Source organism: Vigna radiata, unplaced genomic scaffold (genome assembly GCF_000741045.1).
Source record: "Vigna radiata var. radiata cultivar VC1973A unplaced genomic scaffold, Vradiata_ver6 scaffold_185, whole genome shotgun sequence".
NCBI classification, from domain to species: Eukaryota; Viridiplantae; Streptophyta; class Magnoliopsida; order Fabales; family Fabaceae; genus Vigna; species Vigna radiata.
Genome location: NW_014542000.1, coordinates 522,134 through 534,179, shown reverse-complemented (window position 1 = coordinate 534,179; position 12,046 = coordinate 522,134). Strand labels below are relative to the sequence as shown.

The window sequence follows — 12,046 nt, the reverse complement described above, 5'->3', positions numbered from 1 at the left end:
TTTATGAATAATTATTGTATCTTCAAGTTTAACATATAAGGAGAATGATTGTCAATTATGTAGGTATTTTACACTGCAACATGCAATATGATAAAAAAAAAATATATTTATCCAACATACACTACAGTTTCTAAGGAAATATAAAATATCATAATAAGAAAATGAATCATTAATGTTTCAATATATCCATAATTAAGTGATTATTTTATGTATTTAGCTAAAGAAAGAATCTATTATCCACTTTAATCCCATATTTTTATTCAATTTTGTATGGGGAGAAAATTATTAAGTAAATAAGATTTGTCCTTCCTAGAAAAATAATTGAATTTTTTATTACTAGCATATGCAACATTATGACATGGCCACCTGTGTGTACAAGTATTTGTCATACCGAGTAAGTACGTAAATATTAATGATGCTCTACGGAGATACAAAACTTTTTGTCTAATTCCAGATTTTTTATATTTTCGGAGTTACTTTAATTATATATACATTGTGGTTCGATTTTAATATAATAAATTAATATATGTTTAATGAAACATCATTGGTGAATACTATAATATTAAAATATATCTGAAAGGTTATTCTATGCGTGGAGCAAACGTGATAACCATAAAATGAGAACAAATGTACTGAAATCCATTTGCCTTTCCAGTCCATGGATTCAATAATTGAGACAATGTGATCCACATCATTCAAATTTTCTCACTGTTATTTTCCTCCAAAAATGGTTTTCTGTAAATTTGCCCAGTTTTCATTTTAATAATATGAATAAAGGATTATCAAAATTCATAAAAAAAACACTTTACATTTAAAAAACATAGAATGTTCTCAATATCATAATTTTGTTTTCTTAATGAATAACATATTACAAATTTTATTTTTTTCTTTCTCTCAAGTACTTTATTATTTATTATTTAAACTGACTATAATATTTGAATTTATTACAACCTTTATTTGAAAAACAAATAAAAAGTTAATTTATTTACAATATGAGATCCGTGCAAGGAGCTCAGGAGACAAGGAAAAATTATAGAAATGAATAAGGGGAGAGGTGACCCATGAGCATGGACCATCTCTATGTTTTTTATTTTTTTCTTGATTTTACTTATAAATAGTTAAGTTGTAATTTATTTAAGAATATGGTGTAAGGAAGATGGGGTGTGTTTTATTGAATAAAAAAGAGATCCCTATATAGAAAGAAAAAAAGAGTTGAAGTATTGGATTAGGAGTGTAGGGAAAATTTGGTGGTCTGACAGATCATTTAATTAAAAGATTTAAATAAGGTGGAATTTGGTGAAGTTGTTACTTGCATTCCATACTTGGACACCTTCAAATGTTTCCCATGGGTACACATTTTTCCATCTCCAGCGACGAGATATTGGAAGAAAAGATATTAAGACGATATGTCATTTAAATAAAAAAAGAAAAAGGAAAAAGTAGTTAAGATGCGCAGTGTGTGAGTGTGGGATGCAAATGCAAATGCTGTTTGCTTGCATCCAATTCAATTCCAATCGACTCCGTCCATCTATGCATCCATCCATCAAACGCTGCCCGTTAATAGCACGACAAGGTCATTTCCCAATAAAAACAGAACAACTTTCCATAGACTGTCACGACACACGCCGTTACATGCCAATCCAATCCCCTTTCGACACCGCGTTAACACCGTCTATGCCCTTCTCTGTCCCCAGCCGCCTTTATTTATGGATCCTCTTTACCCCCTATGCTCGGTCACGGACCCCACACATACTGCCAAATGCCGGTTTCCTCTTCGCAGATTGGTTAAGGGATTGACCGCGGTTGAAATCATTGCACGCTGTTTTGACCACTCTGGTTAAGTCTCACCCCCACATCCCAAAAGCCACACATAACACAACATACTCTTCTTCTTCCTCATCTTCTTCTTCTTGGTCGGAGCAACAAGATTTTGGAATTTCGCCTGCAATAACCACTCAAGTGTTTGTTCACCCCCACTTCTCTTACCTCTTAGCTTTGAGGTTAACTTGTTGAGTGAATTTGAGTTTATCTCTGTTTCTTCCTGCGAAGGCGTTGTAGGATTACGCCAGGAGTGTTGCGGATGAGAGATCTGTGGTGAGGTCTGTGGAAATGGCATCATCCGAGGTGACGATGAAGGGAAATTGCTTGAACCATATCGACGGCGGAGCTGTGGAGGCTCAGGCGCCGGCCACGGCCAAAGGTAGGAAACTAGTTCCTAACGTGGCGTAGGTTGGTTCCTTCTGTGGAGTGAAAGTTGTAATCGTTTTCTTTTTGTTTTTTTTAGACGCAGAAGCTGCACTTTTCAGGGAACTGTGGCACGCGTGTGCCGGTCCTCTCGTGACCGTGCCGCGCGAAAGAGAGCGCGTGTTTTATTTTCCTCAGGGACATATCGAGCAGGTAATTCAATTAACTAATTAGTTAATTAGTTCATTCTTTTCTCGAACTCCTCTTGGTTTGTTTATGTTTGACAATATGGTTTCCCTTTTGGAGTCATAGCTCAGATTTGAGACGTGCTTCGCTTGTTGCCTTTTTGGGAGTAAAATTGTGGCGGTGTTGGTGGATTGGAGTGAGATGGGTTTGATTTTGGTTTTGTTTAGTTCTTTTGAGTGTTGTGTTTATATTTTGTTTGGGTGTGAAATAGGTTGAGGCGTCGACGAATCAGGTGGCGGACCAGCACATGCCGGTTTACGATCTCCCACCCAAGATCCTTTGTCGGGTCATCAACGTGCAGCTGAAGGTAGTGTTGTTCGATCTGTGACATTTTTTCGCTATTAAAAATTCCCATGCTTTCGAACAAAGCAATCCTAATAAAAGATAATGGTTTTTCAGGCCGAGCCCGACACGGATGAGGTGTTCGCTCAGGTCACCTTGCTTCCCGAACCAAATGTGAGTTTCTCAATAGCTGTGTCTGTGATAGAGAGTGAGTAATTAGGTGAGAATGTTATGCTAATGATTTTTTTGTGGTGGGGATGATAGCAAAATGAGAATGACGTGGAGAAAGAACCGCCACCGCCCCCGCCTCCGCGGTTTCACGTTCATTCTTTCTGTAAAACCCTGACAGCGTCTGATACCAGTACCCATGGTGGGTTTTCCGTGCTGAGGCGGCATGCTGATGAATGCCTTCCCCCTCTGGTTTGGTTTCTTGCCCTTTTTTCTCCTCTCCTTGTACTTGGTTCAAGCTTGTCATTACATGGCTGGCTGACGTTGGAGGAGTGGCGTGTTTATTGACAGGATATGTCGAAGCAGCCACCCACTCAGGAATTGGCAGCTAAGGATCTTCATGGAAACGAATGGCGATTTAAACACATCTTTCGGGGTAATAATTCTCTCATCGTTCGCTGCCCTCCCAGTCTCTTAAGTAGTATTCTATTGTGTCTATCGATTGTTACTGATGGGTCGGGTGAATTTCAGGTCAGCCCCGTAGACACTTGCTTCAGAGTGGTTGGAGTGTTTTTGTTAGCTCCAAAAGGCTTGTCGCTGGGGATGCGTTTATATTTCTTAGGTTTGTTCTACCCTGAATTAGGGTTTCAGATTTCTCTGGTTATTTTACTCTGGAAAGGAACTAATTCGGGGATTTTGCAGAGGTGAAAACGGGGAACTTCGAGTTGGTGTCAGGCGAGCAATGAGACAACAGGGTAATGTTCCATCCTCAGTGATCTCAAGTCACAGCATGCATCTTGGGGTCCTTGCAACTGCTTGGCATGCCATCTTGACGGGGACAATCTTCACTGTGTATTACAAGCCTAGGTTTGTAAATTATTCCTAAAACTATGTTAAAACTGATATCATGGTGGTTTTAGTCTGACCTCCTAGCGCCTGTGGGCCGACGCATGTTGAGGGATTTTTTAATTGATTCATTTCTGACGCAGCATTTACAATAATTGCACTACAATGTCATTATTTTGCAGGACTAGTCCCGCTGAATTTATTGTTCCATATGACCAATATATGGAGTCTCTCAAAAACAGTTATAGCATTGGGATGCGGTTCAAAATGAGATTTGAAGGTGAAGAGGCTCCAGAGCAGAGGTATGAGCGATTGGTGTTGTTTTGATCTCTGATTTTATTGTCATCGAATATGCTGATTTTTTGCCTGCCTCGTAATATCAAATATTCAATTCCAATCGAAGAAACCCCTTGGTTCTGGAAAATGAATGATGAATTGATTAATCTTAATCATTGAGAGATACCAGTATTATTTATATATGAGATCCAATAGATACATCAATGTTATTTATACATCAGATTTGTAACTAATTAACAGCTGCAGCTATTAATTAACATCAGTAATTCTGTATTACAATGACACAATAGCACTCACTTTTATATAATCCTAATACTTGACAAGGCTTGTTAAAATTGTAGGTTTACTGGTACAATTGTTGGAATTGAAGATTCTGATCCCAACAGGTGGAGAGAATCCAAATGGAGATGCCTCAAGGTTGTATCACCAGTCCTTTTGCTACATTTTATGTCTTGCTAAAAACTAGGCTTGCTATAACCCTCTAACTCTTGTTCAGGTGAGATGGGATGAAACATCTAACACCCCTCGTCCTGAGAGAGTTTCCCCTTGGAAAATAGAGCCTGCACTTGCGCCTCCGGCTCTAAATCCTCTATCAATGCCCAGGCCTAAAAGGCCTCGGTCTAATGCAGTTCCTTCTTCCCCAGATTCTTCTGTCCTTACTCGAGAAGGTATGATTATTTGACTCTTTTACAAGAAATCTCTCTTCAATTGTAAACAGAAAATGGGGTTGAGTCCTGATATGTTTTCGGTGATTAGCAGCATCATCTAAAGTAAGCGTCGACCCTTCACCGGCAAATGGGTTTCCAAGGGTCTTGCAAGGTCAAGAATTCTCGACCTTGAGAGGCAATTTGGGTGAAAGCAATGACTCTGATGCTGCTGAGAAATCTGTTGTTTGGCCGCCTGCCGCTGTAGATGATGAAAAGATTGATGCTTCTACGTCAAGGAGGTACGGGACGGAGAGCTGGATGTCAATGGGGAGGAACGAGCCAACATATTCTGATCTTCTTTCAAGCTTTGGGGCCGGTGGGGATCTTTCTCATTCATCCTTGATGGATCAAATGAGCCCGGTAGTTTATCCCACTAGAAAGCAATCGGCGGATCATGAAGGCAAACTTCACATGCCTCAACCGTGGCCTGCAATGCCCTCTAGTCTTTCATTGAATATATTGGACTCCAATACGAAAGGTCCTGCACATGGTGGTGATCCAACATACCAAGCGCGAGGGAATTTGAGGTACAGTGCATTTGGTGAATACCCTGCACTGCATCATAAAGTAGAGCACTCACATGGAAACTTGATGCCACCTCCACCTGCACCCCTAAATCAATATCAAACTCCTTGTTCAAGAGAAGTTATGTCAAAACCAGTGTCAACAAAAACATTTGAGGCTGTGAAGTTAAAAGATGGTGACTGTAAGCTATTTGGCTTCTCACTTATCAGTGGCCCTATTGTACCAGAGCCTTCTGTACCGCAAAGAAATGTCAACGAACCTACTGGTCAGATGCATCTTACGCCACACCAACAAAGAACATCTGAAAATGATGAGAAGTCAGACCACTCAAAGGGCTCAAAAACTGCTGATGATCTAACTGTTGATGACCATGATAGACCATTACAGACTTCTCAGCTACATGCAAAAGATGGTCAAGCTAAACCCCTCAGTAGTTCCGCTAGGAGTTGCACTAAAGTAAGATTCTTTACCGTTTGAATAATAAATGAGAGCTAGAAACCAGGGATAATTAATCTCGTGCTATTTGTTTTAGGTTCACAAGAAGGGCATTGCACTCGGTAGGTCAGTGGACCTTACGAAGTACACTGGCTATGATGAATTAGTGGCTGAATTGGATCAGCTGTTTGAATTTGAGGGAGAGTTATTGTCAACTAAAAAGGATTGGCTTATTGTTTATACCGATAATGAGGGTGATATGATGCTTGTAGGCGATGATCCGTGGCAGTAAGGATCTGTATTTTCATTATAAATGCTTGGTTAACTTATTATTTAAATGTTTCACTTTTCCTTGAGAGTGGGTCAGAATTTATATTATCCTATATTTGTGATTCAGGGAATTCTGTACCATGGTTCGCAAAATTTACATCTACCCTAAGGAGGAGATCCAGAAAATGAGCCCGGGTACCTTGAGCTCAAAAAATGAAGAGAACCTGTCGGGTAGTGAAGGTGCAGATGCAAAAGATGTTAAACGTCTGCCGCTTCAAAAGTTCAATTATGAATATTGCCTTGACGCGTGATGATTAGTAGATTGAGTTTCGCAGCTTTCAGGTTAATTTCTGCCTCCCATCCCAGTTAACATTGGATTCAATGATTTTAGATGTCCAGATCAAAATTGGTCCACGTAATTGTTACCATCCATAAAAATTTTTTCAATCTAGTTTAGTTTCTGGAATTTCATGGTGTAATGTTTTATTCTCTTGTCCACAGATTCCGGGCTGGAGAGTATGAGAGTGTCATGAAGCCATCCATCCAGATGGAGAACATAACAAGACGAATTATAATGGAGGCTGACTGCTTGAAATTATATATTTATATATATATAGATGGTATGGCGCAGCATGAAAGAGTATCCGTCCAGTTTTTGAAATCCCGGAATTAGTAGCATATTGTCTGCCCAGTTATACGAGCCCTTAGGATGTAATCAATTGTGTTTTGAGCGAGGTGATATCCGCCTTGCCTATTTAGACCAATCCCACTTGTAGTAGTTGTTGTACATAGTTGTTTCTCTCCCATCCTCTGAACAACAACCCGTTAATGTAATGAAATTTTATACAAAGGGCGCTCTTATGGCTATCCACTTTATTTCATTTTACTTTTTATTCTTATCAATCATAATTTGTGAGATGGAAATTCTTGATATTCCGTTCTGCATCATGTACAATTAAGTCCTTGGTCACTGAGACCACTTTGTAATCGGTGAAACGAATTATGTATTGTTTGTATACATAATTAGAGAGTGGCTACGAGAGGAAACCGTCTTCTAGGATGCACCATCGTCAAGGTCAATTAGCTGTTTCCTGTGCCAATAGGTCAATTAGCTTTTTCCTCTAACACAGTAGGTCAATTATTGTCTTGAAAAGTCCATATAACTAATGGGAATTATTTCCAGGGTCAGTGCATTAGCAACCATATTAGACTCACGGATTTCATTTCATCGTGAACTAGTGGATAGTCAACCGAAGCCTTTTAATTTTGCCAATTTTGATGTCGATGCACGATTCTCTTTCCTTTAGTTTCTCCACTACTTTTTTGGTTTTAAAAGGAAAGATATGATGAAAAGATATAATAAATATGTGATGACCATGCTTAATCGGGAGGAAGAAGCAGAAAAAAGAAAGCTGCTTTAAAGTTTTGTCCCTTGTTGAAAACCGTATAAAGAGTACAATAAGTTGGACAAAATATAAATTCGAACCACATGGTCTAAACGCCCCTCAGAAATGTCACTGAACTAATTGAACTCAGTGTCATCATCTACTTTGGGTTGGACACGAACATGCGAAAAGGTACGAGGCAGTAACTGCCGCTGCGGGGGTAAAATTCATGTGAAAATTTTTTCTACCTCAACTTAAAACCATAGCTAGCTAGTATCGTACACTTGAATTTTGGACATTACAAAGTAAAAACTTGCCATTCATTCAAAGTAAAAACTGATTAACTTGCCAAATTGACAGAGAAATGGCAGTCACTAGTTTGTTTTATGCCAAAACTAGTTACATCATGCCACTATAGCCAGCTGAATCCAAGAGAACTGCTTTGATCTGCTCCGGATGGACATCCTGACCTTCTTTGCATTGCTGAAAGAGAGGGTTCGGTAGCCTTTAGACAACAGCCATCACTTTAATAGAACTCATAACTTTTTATATAAATAATTCTTTTTACTAAGCAAAAAACTATTTACTTCCTTTTATGTTTTTAAGTCAATAAATGTATCTATAGTTCCTCTATTACTTTATTCGTAAAGCATTAAGAAGAATATCTGGATAACAAAGCTCTTTCAATTACCATTTACTTGAGCAGTTGCTGTAACCTTAATGACAACTACAGAGAAAATATTGTTCTTAAGATGCAGAAACTACAATATCATTCCAACACGGAAGCCATCGTTAATGGGTGTGTGGAAATCATTAGAATATCACAAGCATTTTATAATGGATCTCGACAGTTAACATGGTAGGTTACCTTAGCATAAATTGAAGTTTAGGGTATTTCCAAATAAAAGAAATACAAAGTACCAGTTTGTTTACTCGTCATTGTAGCATGGATATTTATTAAAAGTTCATAACAGGAATTGACCTTAAAATGATGAACTAAAATTCTTACCTCAGCTCGAAAAATGTCCATAGCAAATCCATTGAAGCAGCTAATAACAGCCTGCTGAATGTCTAATCCGAGGTTATCCATAGCCCTCATGGTTGATAGCAACAGACCAGGCTTGCGGGCACAAAACATGTGGATGTTAACAGCCCTTCCTTCGCGTAGCCGAACCTCAACCTATGCATAATCGAAACATTGAATTAAGCAAAGCTTCTATAAAACCATACTAACAACAATCAAAATGCTCCACCCACATAAAAAGCAAAACTTCCTTTCCACGTTATTATAACATACAGAATAAAAATTCTTGCTATATCTATATGAATAAAAAGGGAAGTTGAAGCATGGAGAAGAAAGAAGATTACCCTAGCAGGTTGAGCATTGGGGCTTGGTAATGAGCTGGGGCACAATTCTTCTTTGATACGACTGGGCAGTGTGGGAGGAGTAGGCGTCAAAGGATGGAAATTGGAGGAAGGAGTGAGGGAAGAACCAGGTGGTGTAGACTCCAACTCGTTATGAAGATCATTGATCCTTTGCAGAAGCTCCTTAAGATACTCGATTGCATCCCCAAGAATCGAAGCCCTGTCCATCTATCAAAGCAACACAATGTCATAGAGTATAACCCACAGATCCATCCCAAACCAAATCAACAACAATTAACATTCACTAAGTTCAAAAGCAACTACAACTGAAAATTTCACAAAGGGTTAGACACAAGAACCGAAACTTACTTTGCTAATCTTAGGAACAACGGACCTAAGCATGTAGAGTCTATCATTGAGTTTCTTCCTGCGCCGTCGTTCTGCCATCAAATTCTTAGCAGGCATTCCCTTTTTCTTCCCCTTCTGATCCAACCCAGTGACGCTGCTGTTGGCATTGGAACTGTTCCCACCGTTCTTAGCACTTCCCTCATCCACCCTACCACTGTTGTTATTAATCTCAGTCAAATCATCGGAATCATAGTTCAACCCAGACCCATCAAAACTCACATCCTCCACCACCTCCTCCCTCTCCTTCCTCTTCTTTTCACTCCCTTCACCGGCAGACATGTTCTTCCTGAGCGCCGCCCTCTTCTGAAAGAGGGTGGGTGGCGCCCCGGAGGGGGGCAGGGACTCCAGGGGCCGCAGAATCTTGGAGCGCTGGTGAAACAGAGGCTTGGAGGATCCGTCTTCGAGGCTGTGGAAGCCGGCGAAGGCGGTGGCGGTCTGAGGAGGCGTGTCGGAGGGGAAATGGGCGGAGGGAAGAAGCGGGAAGGATGAGGAAGCTTGAGGGTCAAGAAAGGAGATATCGAAGGGGTTGATGAGGGACGATAGAGTGGGGGGTTTGGGAGGGAGGAAGTAGTGGAGGTGGGAGGAGGAAGGGTCGAGGTTAGTAAAGACGGAGGAGGAGGGGGAGCAGGAGGAGGAGGAGTCGACGGCGGGGAGGAGGAGGTTGTCGGAGTCGGGGAAGGTGGGGGAGAAGGTCATGTCTTGGGGGTGGTGGCTGTTATGGTGGTGGTGGTGGTTGCTGATGTACCATTCGTCGTCCAGCTCCAGCATGGGCTTGAAGGCGCAGAGAGAAGCTAAGTCGTCGCGGGTAGTGTTGTTTTCTACGAAAGCAGCTGCTGTTGTTGGTGGCTTTGTTGTGGGCGTCGTGTCGGTGGCGATGATGGCGTTGGTGGGCTTGTTTCTTGGCCAAGAAGCAGAGTTGTTGTCGTCTTCACGTTCCTCCATCCATCCAACGGTGTTCATTCTGGACATCATGGGTGGTTTGGTGGTTGTGATTGTGGTTGAAGAGGAAGGTTGTTGATGGCGTTTGCGAGAGAAATGAGGTGAGAAAGAAGAAGAGGGAGTTAAAGGAAGAGAGTGGAGAAAAAGAGGAAGAGGTTGCAGAAAGAAAAGGGCATTGGAGAGAGAGATTGCGATGGCTCGCTTAAGAGAAGGAACGTTACATACAGCAGAAGAAGCTCTGCGAAACAAATCATCACATATACGTTAACCTTCTTTTTCTTCTCTTTCTCTTTCTGCTTCTCTTCTCTGCACCTTCTCCACGTGGAAACCAACTCCAGCCCTCTCTCACCCTTTCTTCTTATTATTTATATACATTAATCTTACTTACCAATTTTTAACACTTTCCCCACTCCTCATTCAATCACTATTTTATTTTTTTTTTCTTTTTCAACAAATATAATATAATTTATGTTTTCAGTTTTTAAATAAACTACTACTTTTTATTCATTATTTAAATCAAAATTATTTGATGAATTTAATTAGAGAGTGTCTAAAACATTAATTGATTTGAAAAGAATATAAAAGGCTAAAACTGATGGGATAAGATTTGTGCCAGCTAAAAATCACTTTAACCACAATTTCAAATTTGAAAAAATTAAAATATTTTTTATAATTAGTTTATACAAATTTTAATTGACTCATGAAAAAATAAATCTTAGAAGTGATTTTGGGAAAGTTTGATTGTACATTAAAAGTGATTGTTAGTAATGTTGCAACATGTTTGATAAATTTTGAAGAGTGGTTTACCCTCATCATCTAAATTACTTTTAGCCACTATTATGCAGATACTTTGAAATCCAAAATCTCTGTCTACACTAAACATATGACATTAAAAAACTTATGATGTTATTCGCTCGTGTGACATGCCTGAGAGCACGTGAGCATTATTTGCACAAAACACAACAAAAACGAAGAATTCTCGAGCAATCTGAATTGATTAGAAAGTGCGAAACCTAGGCTTTTGTCTATACAGCAGCATTCTTGGTTTGGATAAGAGTAATGGCGAGAATTTAAGAGTTTTGTCATTGCATGCAAAAGCAAACTCTTACGGTACTAGGGACAAAATAATCAACTTCTCCAATTCTCCAAGCTAACACTATAGTAGTATGCTTAATTTGTTTCCTTTCTTTTTCAATGTATATTTTGTTTTTGGGATCAAGAATTTCTAATTAAGCTCCTTCAGTACTTAACTTAATGTCACCATAAATGGAATTTGGATGAGTGTATTGTGTCTAATTCACATCATAAATGCATAGGCTATGACCTATGAGAAGCCAACAATAAGTTTAAATTAGGTAAAAAGAAAAAAAATATCAGTAAAATGCAGCCAAATACACATCATTATGTGTTGTATTTTCATAATATTGGAAGTTATAAAGCAAAATAGAAAAAGAAACAGAAAACTAAAACATAGAAAATTAATTCAGGATTGAAATTAGAAGTGCAATCAAACCAAACTAGTTGTAAATAAATTATAAAATAGGTGGATAAGGTTTGTAAGAAATTGCAAAACTTGAAGGTGGAGAAAAAGAGTTTGAGATAGAATTTATAATTGTGATTTGGACATATTAAAAGTAGTGGCATTTGAATTTGTGATGCAATATTAGGAAGATGGTAGAAAAGTGGAGAGATACAATAATGAAAGAGTAATGAGAATTAAGAGAGGGAAGCTGAAAATATGTAATAGAATCCCAAGTATCTCGTGAAGCTTTTTCTGGTCACCGCAGTTACTATCCAATCGCAACTATAACACCTCTCTGTTTTTTTTTTTTTTTTTTTTCTGAAAATATTAGAATGCAATATCCGAATTAACTAATACTTGGCTCAAACTCCAACAATAAATGATTAAGTTTCCTTTAAAAGTGAAATTTATATAAGGGGAGAATTATCCTGAGCATGGTGTGAAGTTTTGCATAGAAATGATTGTTG

General features: G+C 39.0%; 2 protein-coding genes across 4 annotated transcripts; one reads left to right on the top strand and one right to left on the bottom strand.

The window, feature by feature from the left end:
• The first annotated feature begins 1,750 nt into the window (after positions 1-1,750).
• On the top strand, positions 1,751-6,893 carry LOC106778860 (auxin response factor 2A). Of its 3 annotated transcripts, none has more exons than XM_022776336.1 (16): positions 1,751-1,961; positions 2,059-2,200; positions 2,285-2,397; positions 2,642-2,737; positions 2,830-2,886; positions 2,977-3,132; positions 3,232-3,316; positions 3,412-3,502; positions 3,583-3,747; positions 3,909-4,028; positions 4,365-4,440; positions 4,520-4,691; positions 4,780-5,711; positions 5,788-5,978; positions 6,088-6,302; positions 6,462-6,893. In XM_022776336.1, exons 2-15 carry the CDS (start codon positions 2,110-2,112, stop codon positions 6,269-6,271), a joined length of 2,529 nt encoding a protein of 842 aa, XP_022632057.1. In that variant the 5' UTR covers positions 1,751-1,961; positions 2,059-2,109; the 3' UTR covers positions 6,272-6,302; positions 6,462-6,893. The 3 variants fall into 3 exon arrangements, with proteins under 3 accessions (XP_022632057.1, XP_014522344.1, XP_014522346.1); XM_014666858.2 differs by having other exon boundaries at positions 2,050-2,200; XM_014666860.2 differs by having other exon boundaries at positions 1,757-2,200; positions 4,783-5,711.
• A 480-nt stretch (positions 6,894-7,373) lies between these two features.
• On the bottom strand, positions 7,374-10,404 carry LOC106778861 (transcription factor SCREAM2). The gene is made up of 4 exons (XM_014666861.2): positions 9,080-10,404; positions 8,714-8,938; positions 8,355-8,525; positions 7,374-7,828 (listed from the first exon to the last, which is right to left on the bottom strand). Exons 1-4 carry the CDS (start codon positions 10,088-10,090, stop codon positions 7,745-7,747), a joined length of 1,491 nt encoding a protein of 496 aa, XP_014522347.1. The 5' UTR covers positions 10,091-10,404; the 3' UTR covers positions 7,374-7,744.
• Between the last annotated feature and the right edge of the window lie 1,642 nt (positions 10,405-12,046).

Coding starts and splice junctions, on each gene's coding strand:
- LOC106778861 (XM_014666861.2), bottom strand. CDS start 10,090: ATGATGTCCAGAATGAACACCGTTGGATGGATGGAGGAACGTGAAGAC. Junction 8,939..9,079: donor TTGTTCCTAAGATTAGCAAA/GTAAGTTTCGGT, acceptor TTGCTTTGATAG/ATGGACAGGGCTTCGATTCT. Junction 8,526..8,713: donor CCAATGCTCAACCTGCTAGG/GTAATCTTCTTT, acceptor GATTATGCATAG/GTTGAGGTTCGGCTACGCGA.
- LOC106778860 (XM_022776336.1), top strand. CDS start 2,110: ATGGCATCATCCGAGGTGACGATGAAGGGAAATTGCTTGAACCATATC. Junction 2,201..2,284: donor GGCGCCGGCCACGGCCAAAG/GTAGGAAACTAG, acceptor TGTTTTTTTTAG/ACGCAGAAGCTGCACTTTTC. Junction 2,887..2,976: donor CCTTGCTTCCCGAACCAAAT/GTGAGTTTCTCA, acceptor TGGGGATGATAG/CAAAATGAGAATGACGTGGA.